Genomic DNA, 21,836 nt, shown 5'->3' on the forward strand with positions numbered 1-21,836 from the left:
GGATTCGAGAGGATACAGTTTGATGACAATCATAACACAGCGCACCTCGGATTAAGATGGGATTTCATTGCAAAGAATCAACTGCCAGGTCAACCAGACAGATTATTCCACATCCCGGCTATCCTCTATTCTCGGATCACAAGATACACAAGACCTATCACTGTGTCGGTAAAGGCTCAAAGTTTATTTCTGACGATCCAAAACAAGGAGAAGATTTCTCAAGCGTTTATTCATCCCATTATAAGCCTACGAATCAAACAGAAGTGTCACGGACCACAATATCTATTTGGATAAGGACTGTCATTCTCCGTGCCTACAAGGCAGCAGGCTTGGACCCACCAACAGCATCAAATCCACATGAGATCAGGGCACTGGCCTCTACCCTGCGCCCTACGGTAACTGTTCCTTGAACCACGATTATGGAAGGATGCTGTGGAAATCTAACATGGTATTTGCTAATCACTACCTAAGAGACATCACTACAGAAGATGTCTCTGGCATTCACCATTCCGGACCACTGGTCCTCGGCTCAGCAACTGACAGTCCCTCGTGGCGTTAAAATATTAGCCTCACAAGATTAATATGTATTTTATACATACTCATCTAGCTTATAACTCTAAGGAGTTTTAGGGCTATGTATATATGTTCAGCTTAAGTATTCTACCTTAAGCATATACTTGGATATAGTCAATTTCAGTGCCTCTATCAGAGTCACCTATATATATATATATATAATTTATATGTATTGTTCAATATATTCATAATGTAATTCCCCTTTAATGGCTTTATATAACCTATGGTTTCTTTATACAGGAAACATCCTAAATCTAAGGCTTCATGAAGTTCCCGTAGGGGATATTACAGTATATCTATACAAAATCACTAATTATAAATCCAAAGTATTCTGTTACCCACCTCCGTTCCGTAGGATGCTACAAGCAAAAGAGCATGAGTCAGGATAAGGAAAAATATGTAATTTTTAGAGTAAAATTGATATTTTATACTTATCCTGACTCATGAGGTAACCCTCCATCCTCCCACATAACACTTTGGATTTCCCTGTAAATTCAAGTGTTGGGCAAGCTAAATCAGGAGAGAGTGGAGCACATGGCCAGAGGGTGGCGACACCTTTTCCGCCAGGGGAGACAAAGGGAGCAACTTCGTGGTGAGTACCAATTAGTGATTTTTTTATTTTGAAGGGAGCTTCAAATAAGGAGATACAAGTGTTCCACTATGTTAGCAAGAAGAAGAGACAAGCAAAAGAGCATGAGTCAGGATAAGTATAAAATATCAATTTTACTCTAAAAATTCTATTGTATGTATGGCTAGCATTTTTCCTATATACGATTTTTGTCGTATTATGGTGGTATATTGCGGCATATCCAGCATATTTTTTTTTGGTGTTCAACTTAATGCTTGCTTTATCTTTCACATGTATGTGTTAGTTACATTAGCATTAGTTTTTATCGCCCATGCGTGTCTTTTATGTATATGTTATAAGGGCAGGTTGTTGCACGGTTTTTTAACTTTTTGCAGTTTAAAACCTGCGCTTCATGCCTTGCATCTATCCCCGAGAAAGACACTCACGAGGTGTGTTTGCGTTGTCTTACGGAGGGTAATCATGAAGAGAAGGGTCCAGCGTGCGAACCTTTTTCCCCCAAGACTATTAAGTCTCGAAAGGCGGTTGCGCTGTTCTACAGCAACTTAATCAGGGCAGGAGGTGATATCTGGGCCCAGGGTTCCCCATCCAAGCGTTCGCACAAAAAAAGGGGTCTTCTGGAGCTGCCTCCTCTACAGAGTCAGCTCCTAAAAAAGCTGAGGTCGTCAAGGAGACCTCTACTACTCCTATCTCTACTCCTGTATCTGCCTCCCCTACACCTACTGTTACTTCAGCACCTGTAGTTACATTCAATACTTTATCAACTTTATTTCAGGAGCAGATGTCGTCTGTGAACACGGCGCTAGCTGGGTTCCGCAAGGAGCTCAGCACGCCTGTCGTCAGGGATGGATCGGACGCATCTGGGGGGGTTGGATGTGGCCCGAGTTTAGGCTCGGGGATCACTCCTCCCTCCGGGTGGCTTGATCCAAGCTTGGGCTCTGGAGATAGCTTGCCTAGGGCACCTTGTGGTGACCTAGTTTCGGGCTCAGGTTCGTAACAGGCGCCCGACGCTGGCGAATCAGATCTTGACCTGTCTTCGTCTGGTGCCCCGACCGGCAGTCGCCCTGGGGCTGACCGGGTCGGGGATACCTCGGCGCCCTGTGTGCAGTCTCGGTTGCCCGGGAAGCCTGTAGGGGCAGGTTCTTCTCGGGCACCTCGGCGCCCCGGCATGGGTTCCACCAGGGGGCAGGGCGACCCGAGCCTTTTGGCTCCACTTGATCTGAGCACTTTGTGTTCGGCATCAGTGGCGCCCTCAGTGACCTCTCTTGATTATGAGAGTACGGGAGCCGAGGAGTCTGTAGATGTCGACATGGAGGAGGATGAGGAGTCAGAAGTCGTGGTTCAGTACTCCTTCGTCGTCCCTGCAGCAAATTCGGGAATGTATTGCGGAAGCGCTGCCCCACGTGGCTATACCGGTTCAGGCGCCCGATCCCGAGGAGATTAGACTCCCAGGGGAGACTTTTGCGCCTAGCCGGGTCGCCGAGGTACGTTTGCGCATTCTGCCATCACTGGTGAGTGAGGTAGTGAATCCTCTGCTGACTGGTGCACAGTCTCGGTGTCATTTACCAGACGTAGGCAAGCGGTATCAGTTGGGGGAGGATTCACTATTTGAGCCGCCAGTGGTGGATGAGTGTGTGTTTGCCTCAGTTACCCTCGGGGGGTCGTCCACGTCCTCCCTGGCTCCGGCCAGGCAAGGCAGGCAGCTACCACCTTTTCAAGCCAATGTACCCACGCTGAAGTCTGCATACCGGTCCTTTGAGGAGGTTTACCGGTGTGCAGCTCAACAATTACACGTGGCTTTCCACTCTGCTTACCTGTCGGCATTACAGGGGCAGCTAGTGGACCAGAGAGCTACCGGTGACGACTTGTCAGCACCTATGCTCGCACGCCAGCTCACTGACGTTCACTCTCTTCTGGCTAGGGACAGCATTAGGTGCTGTGCCAGCCAGATGATGGGTGCTGTCATGGGCATGCGCAGGCTTTGGCTTTAAGTGGCACGTTACTCTCCTGCCACGCAACAGGCGCTACTTTCCCTGCCTTTCACAATGGGGTCTTCCCTATATCCTGGGGTATTACAAGTAGTGCGGGAGACCGCGGAGGTGGTGTCAACTTTCAAGGATTCTAAACCCTTGTTAGAACACCCCTCCACTTCTCGCCAACGGCCTTCTCCTCTTGCTGCCGCGTATCCTTCTGCCTCAGCAAAGGAGCCTGCAAAGCGGAGACTTGCTGACTGCAAAACATCCCTGTAGGCGGCCGATTGTCCCTATTCCTTTGGGAATGGGAGGCCTCACTTCAAATCCCTGGGTCCTGTCCACACTCAGGGATGGCCATTTGCCACAGTGGAGGCGAGACCCACCGTCCTTCTCAGGGGTTTGACACACGCCAGTGCCAGCCTCCAGAGAGAAGGCGGACGTTCTCCGTGCCGAGGTTCAGTCCTTACTGGACAAGGCAGCCATCGAGGTGGTTCCGGAAGGTCAGCAAGGAGAGGGGTTTTATTCTACTTACTTCCTAGTGACCAAGAAGGACGGAGGGTTCTCAGAGGGTTAAACAAGTTATTAGAGGTACCGTCCTTCAGGATGGAGACACTCAGGTCAGTGATCTCATCCGTCGAGACAGGGGATTGGCTTACGTCAATCGATCTCAAGGACGCATACCTCCATGTACCGATGCACCCCGAGTTCAAGAAGTACCTTCGGTTCTCCTTCAACGGGATGTGCTACCAGTTTCGTGTGCTCCCCTTCGGCATCTCCACGGCACCAAGGGTGTTCACCATACTTATGTTCATCCCAGCTCAGTTAGCCAGGTCACAGGGCAGGTGCTGTTACCCATAGCTGGACGACTGGCTTCTCAGAGCACTAGGCCAACAGTTAAGCAGAGAATCCACACTGCGTGTGATGGATATTCTGGTGAAACTGGGCTGGATTATCAACCTCAAGAAATCAGAACTCGTTCCGACGCTGGATCTGGTGTTCTTGGGAGCAAGGTTCAATACAGAGCAGGGGATTGTTTCCTTAGCTCCAGATCGCATTGTCAAAGTCCAGAGGACTGTTACAGTTTCTCAAGTCACCCCATGCGTCAGCCCGAACTTGGCTTCGGTTGCTAGGCAACATGGCAGCGACAGTGGACGTGGTTTGGCGTGTGCATCTGAGGATGAGACCCATTCAGCAGGCGTTAGCGCAGCTGTGGTCCCACTTGCAGAGCTATGAGTCCATACTCGAGACGCCCGAGTGGTTGATTCCTCACTTGCGGTGGTGGACGGAAGTCGGGAACTTGTCCAGGGGGATCCCTCTGGACACTCCGACACCTTCCCTCTCAATTCAAACGGACGCTTCCCTCACAGGGGGGTGGGGCTGGGGGTGGGGTCCTGGGCAACCACTCAGTCTCAGGCCTATGGTCGGAGCAGTAGGTCAGCCTGCACATCAATGTGTTAGAGTTGAGAGCAGTCCGCCGGGTGTTCGAGCTTTCTAGAATTTGTCCGTGGCCGAGTGATTCGCCTAGAAATGGACACTCAGACGGCCATGACTTACATTCCAAAGTAAGGCGGCACAGTGTCCCCGTCACTTCTTCAAGAGGCGTGGCAGTTTCTACTGTGGTGCGACCAGTTCAACATTCGAGTTTTGCCTGTTTATCTCCCGGGGGTAGACAACGTGCGTGCAGATGCTCTCTCACGGCATATACTAGCCCCACACAAGTGGATGCTCGACCGGGGGATATTCGGGATTATCTCCCAGTTGTTCGGGTCATTCCAGGTGGATCTGGTTGCGTCTGGGGTGACGAATCAGATTCCTGTGTTTTGTTATTGGATTCCGGATCCGAGAGCGATAGCCAACGACGCCTTTCAGGTAGATTGGACGGGCAGGGTACAGTGGGCGTTCCCACCAATACCGCTGATTCCCAAGGTCCTGTCTCAGCTAGCCGCTCAACCAGCTCGACTACTTGTGCTCCTTGCACCCCTTTGGTCGGCTCAAAGCTGGTTTCCGGTAATCCTCAGGTTTCTGGCTCAGCCTCCGGTACTATTACCTTTTCTACCGGACCTCCTATCCCAGAAGCGGAGGCGAATCCCCACCCTCGGAATCGCCCAGCGAGAGAATTGCAGACCACAATTCTGGCCGGCGGAGGGATTCAACAAACGTTCAGACTGAGGATATATGGGCCTGTTAAGCTCGCTGGTGTGTCAACAGGGGGATTCTCAATCCCTTTTCTGCAGATTTAGTCTCTGTGTTACAATTCCTACAGTCTCGGTTGGAAGCCGGTCTAGTGGCTTCAACTGTTCGAGGATATTCAACGGCTATTTCGGCATTTCATAATCCCGTTGACGGTGCACTCTTGGGGCAGCACCCTAATGTTCAGCGCTTTTTAGCAGGCGTGGACAGAATCCATGTGACTATCCAGCGGATTAGTCCCCCATGGGACTTGTCAATCGTTCTTGATTGGCTGTCTGGTCCTCTATTTCACAGTCTGTCAGCTCTTTCCCTCCAGCTGTTAACGTGGAAGGCAGCTTTTCTTGTGGGGATAACTTCGGGCAGGCAGGTAGGCGATATTCATGCAATGTCAGCCGACCCCGAGCTAACTGTTTTTCATAAAGACAGAGTTAGCATTCGGTTGCCTGATACTTACCGTCCTAAGAGAGATAGTGCCTTTCATGTAACGGCGCCTATTGAGCTCCCGGCTTTCACACAGCCCGTGTACCTCACGTCTTAGATGTCTGTAAGACCCTTAAGGCTTTTATCGAACGAACAAGGGGTATCCGTAAGGCTAACCAATTGTTTTGCTGTTATGGCGGGGGCAAGGCTGGTCTTCTGGCGAACAAGTAAACCATTTCTAGGTGGCTTGTCTCTGCCATTTGTATGGGATATACGCACAAAGGTCATATACCACCTAAAGGGTGACAGACACTCAAGCGAGCGTGCTCGGTTCGGTCAGTCAGTTCTCTCCAGTGGGCAGGGTTTCTTCTCTCTGGCCGATTGAGCTTTCGAGGTTTTAAGACATGAACTATTTATCTGCCGATTTTACCTGGTGTTGGTATCTAGAACTTTCCTACCTATTCCCTTGGTGTTGGGTTTTATGATGGTGGTTTTATCCCATGTACTGTGCATTCCTCAGTACTGCTCTAGTCCTATTGCCTTGGAAACCTTTGCTTGTATTGTACGGCAAAATATTTCTCCGGTTTATTGATAAATTCCCTTAACTTCGCTTCCGACTACTTACAGGAGGGAGGGGGGATTATTTGAGCAGTTTACATTAGCGAGGTTTCGCATTATAAACGTAATATGTTTGACTCCTGACCCTGGCTCATGCCCCCCGCCCGATTGGCTGTGGTGGACACGTGACCAGGTATGTGAGCTTTTCTGCTATTTTTAGCTCGGGAATTACTCTCATTGTCGGGGTTGTGTTTATACAGACAGAATACCGCTCCCTAGCTCAGTCTTTAGGAGTCTTATGCTTATATGTACCCCAAGGAAGAATATATGAAAAAGAATCGAACTAACCTGTAGAGGTTTCAGATTCTTTGAATATAGTCCTCCTTGGGGTACGGCCACCCAACTCCCCACATTCTGTCTGATTCGTTCAGCATGGAAAGTGGGGTACATGGTTATAGGCTAGAGTTACCTGCTCTTGGCTGTAGGGGTCCGTGGGGCCCTGTAAGGGTGGTCTCACAAGACAAAAACGTAGTTTTTTGTTTTGTAAATATTTTTATTCAAATATTGTTACAACTGTCGTAGGGATTTTAAATGGACATTTAAATGCTTATATGTACCCCAGGGAGGGCTATATTCAAAGAATCTGAACCCTCGACAGGTTAGTTCAATTTTATTAACCACTGGTTTTGTCTGGTCCCAGGAATTCCCAAGTCCACATTCGTAGGTTGTAGGTTACACATCACAGCCCTACCCGAGCATTATTGAGTCTCCATCTATCATCAGAGGAGAAGCACCACACTGTCTTAAGTATAGGACCATCATTCCAAGAGCACCACTATGTCTTTACAATTTTATCAACAAATGCTGAACAGATGAAGCATTTATGTCTCCTAGCCAGGTAGGTCAGTGTTTGTTAGATCTAAAGAAGTGTATATTACTACAGCCTAGTGCATGGGATGGCCCTGCTGTATCGGAGAACGTGTGTCCCCCGTCTGCCCGGCACCAGGAGATGTACAAGCAGTACAAGGAAGACATGAAGCAGTCCTACAGGAAACACGTACAGGCTCCAAACCACGTCGGCCAGGTTCGTAATGCCATGAGTTGCGTGTCTCAGTAGCAGTGTGTTCTTGAGTTGATAAACAATTTTAGTGTATTGTCTACAAGCAGCCCCCAAGAGGAGGCTTGAATAGGTCCCATTTACTCGTTGCTTGTCATGAGAAGCCACTAAAGTGGATCTGATGGTCTGTTCTTGGATCAGGTTATTTAGTTGATTGAGTGTTATATCCTGATGGTGTTTGACTGCGTATTGTCAACCATTGGCTGTGTTTGTTCATGATGTTGATGTTCTGTTGATGTTGATGTTCAGGATGAGGTGGAGCAGGCTGTCCAGGCAGTGAAGAAGGCTCACTCCACATCACCCAAGGACAATGGTCACAATGTCCAGTATGATCATGCTGATGACCAAGAAGACAATTTGGACGACAGCTGGACGAAACATAGATACTCCAGCAAACAGCTCATGAAGAAGATGGATGTTGTAAGATATTCTTTCACAGTCATTATTCTGAATACTGAGATTTCTTGTGAACACTGCCGTTGTTCTCTCAGGAAACAGTTTATATTGTGAAGGGCAGATTTGTCAGCTAATAAAGTCTGCCAGTAATTTAGATGTGTTTGGTTAGACCTGATATAAATATGTCAAGCCCAACCACAAAGAAAAATATTCCACAACTCAGTTATAAACAAATGCAGCATATTTTTGTCTTCATGTTTTGTTTGTGTTAAGTTTTGGATAGTAAGGTTGTTGATTTTGTAGAAATGTTTATGTATTACACAGTGACTGATTCCTCTCCCTACAGGAGGACCTACTAGAGTACAACAAGAAGCAGAAGTTGATAGAGACTGTGCTGGCAGACCAGCTGTCCAGGTTAGTAGTTGTAGTACTGGCAGACCAGCTGTCCAGGTTAGTAGTTGTAGTGCTGGCAGACCAGCTGTCCAGGTTAGTAGTTGTAGTGCTGGCAGACCAGCTGTCCAGGTTAGTAGTTGTAGTGCTGGCAGACCAGCTGTCCAGGTTAGTAGTTGTAGTACTGGCAGACCAGCTGTCCAGGTTAGTAGTTGTAGTGCTGGCAGACCAGCTGTCCAGGTTAGTAGTTGTAGTGCTGGCAGACCAGCTGTCCAGGTTAGTAGTTGTAGTTCTGGCAGACCAGCTGTCCAGGTTAGTAGTTGTAGTACTGGCAGACCAGCTGTCCAGGTTAGTAGTTGTAGTACTGGCTGACCAGTGTCTGTGTTAGTGTTAGTGGTTCCAGGTTAGTGGTTCCAGGTTAGTGGTTTACTGGCTGTTCAAGTTAGTATGATTGCTCCATTATGGAACACAACTGAATCACAGCCTGATTATGAATTTTTGTATTAGACAACTCATATCATGACAATATGTTTATTAGAGCTGAAACGGTGCGCTCTTACCATGGTACGGTACATATTGTGGTACAGGGCCTTCGGTTCGGTATATGAGAACTTACTTCCAGGAAAATAGAGGCCGTCTAGGAAAGAATTTGACAAAATGATTCAATTTCTAGACATTTTGGAAAAGGTTTTAAAGGTTAATAAATGAGGGTACGAAAACCGAAAATTTCAAATTTTTGGATTACATTACGGCATACGGACCGAAGGCAAAATAATGCGGTTCTACTAATACCATGGTATACCGTTTCATCCCTAATGTTTGTGTGTTTGTATGTGATGAAAACAACAAACAGTGGAGGGAAAATGCACACACTCATATACAGTGGAAGCCCTCTAAACCGGGCAGCCCTCCAATCCGGCATGCTCTCAATATCGGCACTAGAATTTGGTCCCGGCAGAAATTAGCTAATTCATGATCATTTACACGCTGTCTAATCCGGTTTCAGTCTATTCCGTATTTCGGCACAACAAAGACTGCCCAATTGACTGTTTCTACAGTAATTAACGCTCTCGAAACCAGCATCTGGTATCTCGGCTCTCCTGTTGATTGGCTGATTGTAAATTGTAAATTAATTGTCGTGTGAGTGAAATCAATAAATTGGACAAAATTAACACACTGACGCATGATAGGTTTTTGACTACCCGCAGTAAAAACATGCCCATTTCTGGCCCTATATATTTTGAAAGAGAAAGCTATTCAGTTTGCTTCAGAATTACATGTCAACGAGTTTAAGGCATGAGATGGTTGGCTGGCACATTGGAAGACACGATACGACATCAAGCAGTTCAAAGCGGCAACGGAAGATCATTCTCAGGTCGAAAAGGGAAACATTCTCTAAACCGGCACGCCCTCTATACCGGCATTTTTTGCCGGTCCCCACCGAATGCCGGTTTAGAGGGCTTCCACTGTATATAGTGTTTGATTGTGTTCTTTGTGCAGGGCAGTGATCAGTGATCCAGAACAGAATGACCGCAACAAAGCATACGAGCCTCGGCGTGGACGAGGACAGAACCGCTTTCTACACGACTCCAAGTAAGCTCAGAGAAACATCCTGTGTTTAAATTATAAGAGTAGACTTAAATCTGATGATGTAGGAGGGGTATTGGGGTTGCCTACTGCTTAAGACCCTGGACCTATTCCCCACATGGATACAATGTGTAAAGCCCATTTGTGGCGACCCCAACATGATATTGGTGGATTATTCCTAAAAATGGAAAAAAAATTGCTAAATATTTACTCACTCACTTGACGGTGTAGGAAACTGAGCAACATTAAGCCAGTACCAAATGAGCGTCATACCTCTGAACATACCACTATGCTATAGTTTCACAGCTCTAGACAGATATGAATGAGTCAAGTTACAACTTCCTGCGGAAACAATAGGCCTGGCTTAAATAATATTTCATTGGTCAGCTGCACCATGAGAACTTCATGTATGTCTATCTGCAGAGTGAGCACCAGGGCCACACACACAGAGAACCTGCTGTCCAAGAGAGTCCGCTTTCAGGCACGGATCATCACCAGGTATTGGCAACTATTATTGATTCTCTTCTTGAATGTTATGTTCTACAATGTTATCTATTGCCTCCACTGGATTGTCTGGTACAGACTCGATTGTTTACAGACTGCCGTCATACAGCTGGAATGTTGCTGAGAATGGCATTAAACATCATACAAAACAAACAAATCACGGATTCAGTACTAAAAGTGGATGTCAAACTTAATAAATATCGTGTTGAGTGGAAACTGGACTTATGATAGTTCTAAATAAAGAAATGACCTGCCTGTTGCATAGTGTCTTTGTTTGTTTCTCAGGAATGGCCACGATGCACTGAGGGAGCTGACCGGCTTCTTCTTCCATGTGGACAACACACTGACCATCTATGAATTCAAACAGTTCGGGAAAAGGTATAATAGTGAATTTGGTTCTCCTTGATTATAAGTATTCTGACATTAAGGTGACAATGGAGAGCCTTGTTGCATCAAAACATTGCAACTTCCTGATTCTTGTCAAGTTAGCTCATACAGCAACTTGGACACTGGGCTTCTGTTTTGTCTAGTAAGGCCTAAGAAGTCTTGTACATGTGCTTATCTGGTTTTTCATTTTCACGTCTTGCTTTATTTGACTGAATTTTGTGAAGTCAATTAATATGTTTCTTCTTTGTGGCAGTGCAAAGGCAATACCGTTCATCAACCGAGGTCACTTTCTCCACTTGAAAGGATCTAGGAAGGAACAGCCATACACTCTACTGGACATATACTCTGTAAGAAGGGAATTGAGCCATGGAAATGATTTTTTAAACTGTAGAAGTCATAATACTATAGCTGGAATCCAAACATTTCATAAAGGAGAGAATTTATGGAGTCAACTTAGCACTGACATCACTTGTCCTGTGCCATGACCAGTCAATGCTTATTACCCCTGCCAGCCATTTGTGCATCACTTACTACCAGTGAATGGTAATTTAACTCACAGCTTCCATCTAATCAGTGCTAATAAACTGTTGGCTTCCTTTGGTATGTTTCCTCCTGTGTTGTGTTATTGTTGTTCTTACATGTATTGCCTGTATGCTTTCTGCATCCCACCATTAATTCAGACCACCTCCGTGGTGTAGTGGTTAGAGCGTCCCGCCATATAGCGGAAGGTCGCGGGTTCGATCCCCGACCGCGTCATACCAAAAGACGTTAAAATATGGTACTTGTTGGTCCCTGCCTGGTGCTCGGCATTAATGGGTACAACAAGGACTGGTCGGCTCGGAGTCAGTATGTGTCTGAGTGGGGTATCCATGCTTCACTGCGGCATGGTATCTCAGTGGGCTAGCACTATAAAACCAGCTTAAGTCTGGGCTAGTACAAGCAGCCGCACATACACACACACACGCATGCACGTCGTCATATGAGCGAAATATTCTCAAGTACGACGTTAAATCCAATTTCACCTCACCTCACCATTAATTCACTTGATCAAGGAGTGAGAACTTAATTATGAAGTTGACTTCTATACATTGTCTCCTTTATGTGTATTACTTAACACCATGTAAAGACTTGCAAAACTCTCTCGACATGATACTGTGCCTTTGTGTTACAGTTTGTCTGAATTATATATGAAACAAAACTCATTCCGAGTATGTACTTACAATATTTACTAATGCAAACTTGTTCTCGTCACTATATGGCTGGAAAAATGCCGAAGTGACGTAAAGCTCAACTCAACTCAACTCAACTCAACTGAATTATATAACAGATACTGACTTTATCATGTGTATGGGTGTTTTAAAGGGAGGTAACTTACTGATCTCTACATCTGGACAACTGACCATCCCAGCATCCATCAAGGGCAGCGAGTTTATCAAGTTCCGTGTCATCAGTGTGGATGAAGATGAAAAGTCAACCTTACTGTGAGTTCAGGTTACATCTCATCCTCGTTCATGTCAGTCTTGTAGCACTGTTCGTTGGGGAGGCCATTGTACACTGAGGATCATTTAGACATGAATATTAACTTACGAGATAAGGCATCCCCTTTTGAAGGCCAGTGTAAGGTTAAAAAAGAATATGCAGTGTTGAAGTGAATCCCATTTCACAAATGTGAGTCACTTCAAAATATAGCAAGTTAAATCAAGTGTGCATAGTTTCAGGTAGTATGTTGGTAACTGTAAAGTAGTGAGTATAAGACTCTGTTGTTATGATTGACGCTGGAAAGACATCTTGCCATGAGTCAGTTCAGTGTTTCGTCCAACATAAAGTTGATACTCTGTGATATACCTTAAATAATATTAGACTTGCATTCACCCACTCACTCACTCACACAGATGCACTCAGTCACTCACACACACTCTCACTCACACACTCTCTAACTCACACACACTTTCTCACTCACACACACTCTCACTCGCACACACTCTCACTCACACACACTCTCACACACTCTCTAACTCACACACACTTTCTCACTCACACACACTCTCACTCTCGCACACTCTCACTCACACACTCTCACTCACACACTCTCACTCACACACACTCTCTCTCACTCACCTTGAGTCATCAAGCTGAATTTTTTCAGAGATGGTTTCATGACGTAAGATTGAATTGAATGACAATCTGAGATGCCAAAGCTTCAACTTTTAATGCTTTGCTTTGTTGAAACAAATATAGGTACTGCTGCTCAAGAATGTTACTCATTTTCCAATTACAGCATGTGACATCTAATAAATGTTCTACTCACTGAGGCACTGAACTATTTTCCAATTACAGCATGTGACATCTAATAAATGTTCTACTCACTGAGGCACTGAACTATTTTCCAATTACAGCATGTGACATCTAATAAATGTTCTACTCACTGAGGCACTGAACTATTTTCCAATTACAGCATGTGACATCTAATAAATGTTCTACTCACTGAGGCACTGAACTATTTTCCAATTACAGCATGTGACATCTAATAAATGTTCTACTCACTGAGGCACTGAACTATTTTTTCCAATTACAGCATGTGACATCTAATAAATGTTCTACTCACTGAGGCACTGAACTATTTTCCAATTACAGCATGTGACATCTAATAAATGTTCTACTCACTGAGGCACTGAACTATTTTCCAATTACAGCATGTGACATCTAATAAATGTTCTACTCACTGAGGCACTGAACTATTTTCCAGTTACAGCATGTGACATCTAATAAATGTTCTACTCACTGAGGCACTGAACTATTTTCCAATTACAGCATGTGACATCTAATAAATGTTCTACTCACTGAGGCACTGAACTATTTTCCAATTACAGCATGTGACATCTAATAAATGTTCTACTCACTGAGGCACTGAACTATTTTCCAATTACAGCATGTGACATCTAATAAATGTTCTACTCACTGAGGCACTGAACTATTTTCCAATTACAGCATGTGACAACTAATAAATGTTCTACTCACTGAGGCACTGAACTATTTTCCAATTACAGCATGTGACATCTAATAAATGTTCTACTCACTGAGGCACTGAACTATTTTCCAATTACAGCATGTGACATCTAATAAATGTTCTACTCACTGAGGCACTGAACTATTTTCCAATTACAGCATGTGACATCTAATAAATGTTCTACTCACTGAGGCACTGAACTATTTTCCAATTACAGCATGTGACATCTAATAAATGTTCTACTCACTGAGGCACTGAACTATTTTCCAATTACAGCATGTGACAACTAATAAATGTTCTACTTACTGAGGCACTGAACTATTTCATGAACTCATCTTTGTATCATTTAAATTAATAGTTGGGATATATTTTGTTTCAACAGTCTCAGCAGTCGTGGCCAGGAGACATTTGCTCGCCTGCAGTATCCCACTAAGGAGGAGTATGAGAACCGGAAGATCCTGGAGTCGGTGCAAGGTGAGCATCTGTCAGTATGGAGCATGTGCAGATAATAATAATAATAATAATAATGTGTCCATTTATATAGCGCCAAACTCCACACTAGGTATGCTCATAGAGCTAACAATCAAGGCACAGCACATTATTACCCCGGATAACCCAAGCTGCCTGTTATGTGCTAGAAGGTTATAGTCATATGACTTTTTTCCACCGGGTACCCATTTTCCTGCTGGGTGAACAGAGACAAATTTAAACAAACTCACTTGTCTAAGGAGGGAGCCCACATGTGTCACATGTGCTTCGTTGTGGGGCAGGACTGAAGTCCTAGAAACTCTCACGAGTCAAGCTGCCAAACTCGGTCACCCATCCAAGGACTCTCCGAGCTCTACGGTGCTTAACTTCACTGATTTGTGACCTGAGCTTTGAGCACAGGACCACGCGCCAACACACATGACTTCTGAATATCAAAAACAGGTTGTCACATTTTTGTGTTCTTCCCAAGCAATGTTATTGCTGGAATATTGCTACAAGCGTTGTAAATGCAAAGTCTCTACCTTCTCACACCTCATTCTGTGATAGGTTTATCACAAAGTACTTTGTAGAATTGATCCTCAGTGAGAGAGAAAGCGGGGCACACCACAATGGGCTTCACACATTGTACCCATGTGGGGAATCGAACCCAGGTGTTCAGCGTGATGAGCGAACAATTTAATCCCTAGGCTACCTCACTGCCCCTGATCTTCAGTAACTGATGCTTGTAAGAGGCAAACAATGGGATGAGTTAGACATGCAGACTGGGTCATTGTATCCCAGTTGCATAGAAGAGTGCTCATGATATCAGTCACTGGATTGTCTGATCCAGACATGATTATTTACAGACCGCCATTTTATTGCTGGAATATTGTTGGACGCAGTGTTAAACAACTAACAACACAAACACAACACAAACCACTTTATTAAGTTAAAATAGTTCACCATCACTCAGTTGCTTGTAGTAAGAGGTGACTGAATCAATCAGATGATCAGGCTTGGTGGTATCCTTGATTGTGTGTCATTATACCAAGATGGCATGACATGCGCTCAAACATTGGTTTGTCTGGACCAGGAAACTTCTACCGTAGATTGAAAACATCACTATACAATTTTCTTTTGGACAAAACTTGCACCAGTATATGCTGAATGTTTCCTGTGGCTATGAGATGAGACAATTATTATAATCCCCCGCCATGAAGTGGGAGGCCGTTTTCCTTCCATCCATCAGTCCGAGGTGATGGGAACAGATTTTCTCAAAAAACGTTATAGATAGGGAAACCAAATGTATGTATTGTCAGGACACAAATGCCTTGATGGGGTTCGAAAACTGAAACCGTGTTATGATTCTTTACAGAGTTATGGACCTTGTCATGCGTTTCTTTACTTAGTGCACGTTATCCCCAATGGGAACAGATGTTCTCATTGAACAGCTTATGAATCGCTATTTGTAGGAAGAATAAATAGTTGTCAAAATAGGAACAGAGCACTGTGGCTGGGGATGTTGATGACCATGTGTTCTTGTTATTGGATGAAGTAGGCTGTAGTTGACAGCATCTCAGCTCTGTCTACAGTCTGTGTAATGGGGTCAGCGTTGTAAGGGTATGATGGCACACAAGATCAACCAGCCCCATACTCAGCAAACACAGCCCTAGTGATACTTGTGATCTCTTTCAACAAGCATTAGTCCTCAGCATCTGTTATACTATGGATTGCTGGAAGTATCACATGGAATTCTTACCTTGATGCTTTTCAGATGTAGTTCAAGAGAAGCTGAAGAAGCGTGGCATCAAGACAGTGACTGGCCTGGGAAGGTGGTACCGGAGTCTAGACACGGATGGAAGTGGACTTCTCACTCACCACGAGCTGGAGCAAGGGCTGGTCAGGTTCCGTCTGGAACTTCCCCAACAGGTGCCACAATAACTACACAGCTGTACATAGCTTTATATACACGATGTCACTTGTGAGAGACCGCCTCCGTGGTGTAGTGGTTAGAGCATCCATCCGGAGAGCGGAAGGTCGCGGGTTCAATCCCCGACCGCGTCATACCAAAAGACGTTAAAATATGGTACTTGTTTGTCCCTGCCTGGCACTCGGCATTAAAGGGTACAACAAAGACTGGTCGGCTCGGAGTCAGTATAATGTGTCTGAGTGGGGTATTCATGCTTCACTGCGGCTTGGTATCTCAGTGGGCTAGCACTATAAAACCAGCTTCAGTCTGGGCTAGTACAAGCAGTACATACACATGCATGCACGTCGTCATATGAGCGAAATATTCTCAAGCGCGACGTTAAACCCAATTTCACCTCACCTCACTTGTGAGAAGACAAGCTGTTCAAAATACTGTCTTTATTTATATAGTCAGTACATACACAAGTTATTACTTATACTTGTTATACTTATTGCTGATGGTTTCAGATCCTGGATGCTGTGATGGATATCCTCGACCCTGACAATGAAGGCCGTGTCGACTACACCGATTACATGCATGCCATCATTGGGGAGATGAATGAGTATCGCAAATCTCTTGTCATCAAGGTCAGTCAGCTACCAAGGATTCATTGTGTAGAAAACAAACATGTTGTCTCTGTGTGTCCTTTACACCTATGATATCTTAACTACTGCATGTATATCCTGTCTTTCTACCTTCCAGGCATTTCAGAAGATTGACAGCAGTAAGCGGGGTTTCATCATACTGAGTGACATCCGGAAGTTCTTCAATGCCACAGCCAGTGCCCGGGGCCCTCCAGGTCTGTCTCAAATGTCTCTCTCGAATGTCTCTAGTACCTGTCTCAAATGTCTCTTTCGGGTGTTTCTAGTATCTGTCTCTCATATCTCTCACACTAGTATCTATCTCAAATGTTTCTCTCAAGTGTCCCTATTACTAGTATTTGTTTCTAATTTCTCTGTCTCTGTGTCTCTCTCACTAGTATTTGTCTCTGTCTCAATTTAGTGTCTCCAGTCTCTTTCTCTGATGTCTCTCTCACTAGTATTTGTCTCTCATATCTCTCAAGTGTCTCTCTCACTAGTATCTATCTCTAATGTCTCAATTCAGTGTCTCCAGAGTCTGTCTCTAATGTCTCTCTCACTAGTATTTGTCTCTAATGTCTCAATTCAGTGTCTCCAGTCTCTGTCTCTAGTGTCTCTCTCACTAGTATTTGTCTCTAATGTCTCAATTCAGTGTCTCCAGTCTCTGTCTCTAATGTCTCTCTCACTAGTATTTGTCTCTAATGTCTCAATTCAGTGTCTCCAGTCTCTGTCTCTAATGTCTCTCATATCTCTCAAGTGTCTCTCTCACTATTATCTGTCTCTAATGTCTCTCTCAAGTGTCCATGCTACTAGTATTTGTTTCTAATGTCTCCCTCAAGTGTCCCTCTCACTAGTATTTGTTTCTAATGTCTCAATCCAGTATCTCCAGTCTCTGTCTCTAATGTCTCTCTCACTAGTATCTGTCTTTAATGTCTCTCTCAAGTGTCCATGCTACTGGTATTTGTTTCTAATGTCTCCCTCAAGTGTCCCTCTCACTAGAATTTGTCTCTGTCTCAATCCAGTGTCTCTAGTATCTGTCTCTAATATCTCTCTCAAGTGTCCATGCTACTAGTATTTGTTTCTAATGTCTCCCTCCAATGTCCCTCTCACTAGAATTTGTTTCTAATGTCTCCCTCGAGTGTCCCTCTCACTAGAATTTGTCTCTAATGTCTCAATCCAGTGTCTCTAGTATCTGTCTCTAATATCTCTCTCAAGTGTCCATGCTACTAGTATTTGTTTCTAATGTCTCCCTCGAGTGTCCCTCTCATTAGAATTTGTCTCTAATGTCTCAATCCAGTGTCCCTAGTATTTGTCTCTAATGTCTCAATCCAGTGTCTCTAGTATTTGTCTCTAATGTCTCTCTCAAGTGTTCTCTCACTAGTATTTGTCTCTAATGTCTCAATCCAGTGTCTCTAGTATCTGTCTCTAATGTCTCCCTCGATTGTCCTCTCACTAGTATTTGTCTCTAATGTCTCAATCCAGTGTCTCTAGTATCTGTCTCTAATGTCTCCCTCGATTGTCCTCTCACTAGTATTTGTCTCTAATGGCTCAATCCAGTGTCTCTAGTATCTGTCTCTAATGTCTCCCTCGATTGTCCTCTCACTAGTATTTGTCTCTAATGTCTCAATCCAGTGTCTCTAGTATCTGTCTCTAATACCTCCCTTGAGAGTCTCCCTTTAGTGTCTCTCTCTATTGTCTCTAGATTCAAAGGAAATAAATCCACCATCTAGCATGTACAAGTTGGAAAAACAATGTGATGTTTCCAAAGATAATACAGCACCCCTTGATCTAGTGGATAGATTGTCTGCCTGGGGAAACCCTGGCAGTGCCATACCAAAAGATGGTACTTGTTGTCCTGCCTGGAACTCATCATCAAGGATATCAAACTAGGACAGCCATACATGATGTCAGTTACACACAACACCTAGTGTATTTTTAAGAATGTATGTTAAAACTCCTGCTTCCTTCCAAAAGAACCCATGAAGGTCCGGGTTAGAATATTGATCTTCAGTAACCCATGCTTGTCGTAAGAGGCGACTAACAGGATCAGGTGGTCAGGATTGCTGACTTAGTTGACACATGTCATCAGTTCCCAATTGCGCAGATCGATGCTCGTGCTGATTGTCTGGTTTGATTGTCTGGTCCAGACTCGATTATTTACAGACCGCCACCATATAGCTGGAATATTGCTGAGTGCGGCGTAAAACTTAACTCACTCACTCCCTCCTTCCAAAAGTGACATAGGTTAAGGTAGGATTACAGACTCATGCAGTGATGTCTGTTCTTTGGTGGTCCAGTAATCCGATCACTGCCATCCTCTATGTAGACTTGCACCCATCTGTATGTTAAATCCAGGTTTAGCTATGATAATAATTTCAGGATTGTGGGCACTGTTGGCTTCACCACAATATAAGTATAAGTGTCTGAAGACTTTCCTCCACATTAATCTGACATGGCTGGATGGAACTGAAACACTGTTCAAAGCAGTACTGAACCCTGTTCTCTCTCTCCTCATGCTAGAAAACTCTGTAACTGTTTATGTATCAGCTTCAGTTCATCACAGCCTTGTATGCACTATGTAACTCCATCACCCATGAATGCATGACCAGAATTAACTGTAGTCTTCTTCTTCTTCAGTTATGTGCTTTGGAGGTCGCCTTCGCCTGCTGGCATTTCGGCAGACCTATCCCGCCTTGGGATGCATGGGGTGTCCCTCCTTGGGACTCGTGGGGGAGGCTGTGGTGTCCCTCTTTGGGATGCTTGGGCCGGATAAGGGTGTCCCTCCTTGGGACGCATGGGGCAATAGTAGTGTAACTGTAGTTGTGATTGGGCATTTATATAACCTACTGAAATGAAAAAATTTATTACTCATGAAAGTCAACTTAGCCCTACTCTGTGTAAGAATATTGTAAGGACACTCCATTGCGTGGTATTAAAATATTGTGTAGAGCAGAGAGCCTCAAGGCTATTGTCCATGTTGCTCATGTGTCAGGCAAGAAACATGGCCCATTGTGGGATGTAAACTTAGCACTCAGTGGCTTTAGCACACATCAGCATCCATCGCATGAGTCGGGTCTCTGTTTGAATTGCTGGTTACAAATAGCTATTTAGCAGGCTTAGGTATTGACAGGTGATGGTGGACTGTAGTGCATACAAAGCTGTGGGTGCTGACAGTGTTGATGACGAGATGATGACACTGTTTCCTCCCCCTGTGTAGATGCAACCGGGACCTCAGTGATCCAGGCTTTCCTTGAGTCAGTGATGGCATCACCCAAACAGGAGGAGGTGTCGTATGTGGAGTTTGAGGAGTACTACGAGGGGCTTAGCATCGGCTTTGACAGTGACGAAGACTTCGCCAACATACTGCGCAACACGTGGACCATATAAACATCTATACTGCAGATTTATAGAATGTAGTATTTAGATGATTGAAGTCACAGATGTTTAAGCACATGGTCATGATGTCAGTGAGGTTATCAGATGGTAGGGTCATAAAGCTCATCATGTACCAGGGTCTTATTTTACAAACCGATCTAAGCACAAGGGATATCATAAGCTTGCTTCTAAGATGCCTAGTGGTTAGAACAATCGAAAAAAAATACATTATCAGACAAAAAAGGTATAGTTTTTTGATGACGTAACAATTGAATGTTATCCCGTCAGTGCGCCATTCTAGTGTGCCCCCTCGTAGTCGAACCATTTTACATTACATCACAATGTAATGCGCGATGCATGTCAGTTTCGCCTCCCGTGCAAGGCCTCCTACAGTAAACTACTCCGTTGCATCCCGTTTCTTGGTTTGCAGTTGCTTCGCAGCTAGGCTGGTTGAAACATTACGTTTAACGACTGTTAAAATGTCAATTCGACTCACAAGTTTTCAGCGACACAGTAGCGTTAGCAATGTTTGCAATGTTTACATTCCCACAATGCAAATCGTGGGACTACTCCGCTTCATCTGGATGTATGATCTAAACTTTCGTTGGTAGTAGAAATGCGATGTTCATATTGCCCCATATGGTTTCTACGTTAATGACAGATGTCATTAAAATAATTCAGAGAAGATATTTAATTGAGCGTAAACCCGTCATCAAACTGTTATCATTTGTTTTTTCTGGTAGCGTTAAGTCTTGGCGTGAGGGGGCAGACACATCAAAAGAACAGCGCCAGCCTGTTAGCCCTGTCGAGGATTCTTAATTAAGGGCACATACACGTCGTTTGTTTTCTGGCTAAATTAATGGTAATTATCCTTAGAAAGTATTAAATTTGGCATCTTAGAAAAGAAATACAGTTCACTCTGCCACCATTAGTGTAATACAAGCCGCGTTTGCCCTGAACTATTATAACTTTAGCACAAGCGGATATAATAGTTCAGGGTAAAAGTAACTTTATTACACTACTCTAAAGTATAGGAGTTACAACCATTTCAGCACTGAGATCACTTTGTGTAGTTTTCTTCTACAATTTAGCATTTTTATCAAGGTTTTGAGAGTCATTTTGTTAGTAAGGCTGCAACAAATGGATTGCTAATATGAATACAATTTTGTGGGGAGTTATGACAGCTATAGAATATCAAAACAGTGATGGGCCAAAATATGCAAGACACTACATTCCATATGTTCAAAGGATGGATGTTACCATGCCCGACAGATCAGTTTGCATAATGAATTGCACTTAAGTGCTCAGGGGTGGAAATAACTTTAAAATTGCTAGTGTACTCCGGTACAGAGGCACATGTAAAATCACTTGCCCTGATAATTTTTCCACTATACCGGCCGTTTTTTGTTGATTTTTTAAATAAACAACATAATTAATATTGGAAAGTCATTTAATGTATGTATATATGCCCAACAGAAAAACACTCATAAGCTACATGGGGTGTATGTGTTTCCTATAGACATTTGGACTGGTACAAGACTGACATTTAATGTATGTATAATAATCAGCAATCAGAAATTAGAAGGTAAAGTGTTTGATATATAAAGAAACATGAGTTAGATAAAAAGGCTTTCTGACAGTTCATAGGAGAAGATAAGAAGATACTTTACTTAACTCCTAACATCTAACAGAAGGCTGTACTTGTGACTAGAATTTTAAGTATATTATGCTTATATATATACCCTGATGCATTTTATC

At 44.1% G+C, this 21,836-nt stretch overlaps 1 protein-coding gene across 2 annotated transcripts in view; it reads left to right on the plus strand.

The window, feature by feature from the left end:
* LOC124268033 (calcyphosin-2-like) overlaps nucleotides 1–20,221 on the plus strand; it is a 40,587-nt gene extending 20,366 nt beyond the window's left edge. For both annotated transcript variants that reach the window (XM_046703038.1, XM_046703039.1), the window contains exons 7-19: nucleotides 7,244–7,384; nucleotides 7,667–7,837; nucleotides 8,160–8,227; nucleotides 9,704–9,796; nucleotides 10,214–10,288; nucleotides 10,580–10,672; nucleotides 10,935–11,028; nucleotides 12,044–12,162; nucleotides 14,071–14,162; nucleotides 15,931–16,085; nucleotides 16,593–16,712; nucleotides 16,828–16,924; nucleotides 19,921–20,221. In XM_046703038.1, the coding sequence (XP_046558994.1) occupies nucleotides 7,244–7,384; nucleotides 7,667–7,837; nucleotides 8,160–8,227; nucleotides 9,704–9,796; nucleotides 10,214–10,288; nucleotides 10,580–10,672; nucleotides 10,935–11,028; nucleotides 12,044–12,162; nucleotides 14,071–14,162; nucleotides 15,931–16,085; nucleotides 16,593–16,712; nucleotides 16,828–16,924; nucleotides 19,921–20,090 (1,488 nt within the window). In that variant the 3' untranslated portion in view covers nucleotides 20,091–20,221. The remainder of the gene's footprint in view (nucleotides 1–7,243; nucleotides 7,385–7,666; nucleotides 7,838–8,159; nucleotides 8,228–9,703; nucleotides 9,797–10,213; nucleotides 10,289–10,579; nucleotides 10,673–10,934; nucleotides 11,029–12,043; nucleotides 12,163–14,070; nucleotides 14,163–15,930; nucleotides 16,086–16,592; nucleotides 16,713–16,827; nucleotides 16,925–19,920) is intronic.
* Nucleotides 20,222–21,836: the final 1,615 nt, after the last annotated feature.

Source organism: Haliotis rubra, unplaced genomic scaffold (genome assembly GCF_003918875.1).
Source record: "Haliotis rubra isolate DU_JTF1 unplaced genomic scaffold, ASM391887v1 Scf1357, whole genome shotgun sequence".
NCBI lineage: Eukaryota > Metazoa > Mollusca > Gastropoda > Lepetellida > Haliotidae > Haliotis > Haliotis rubra.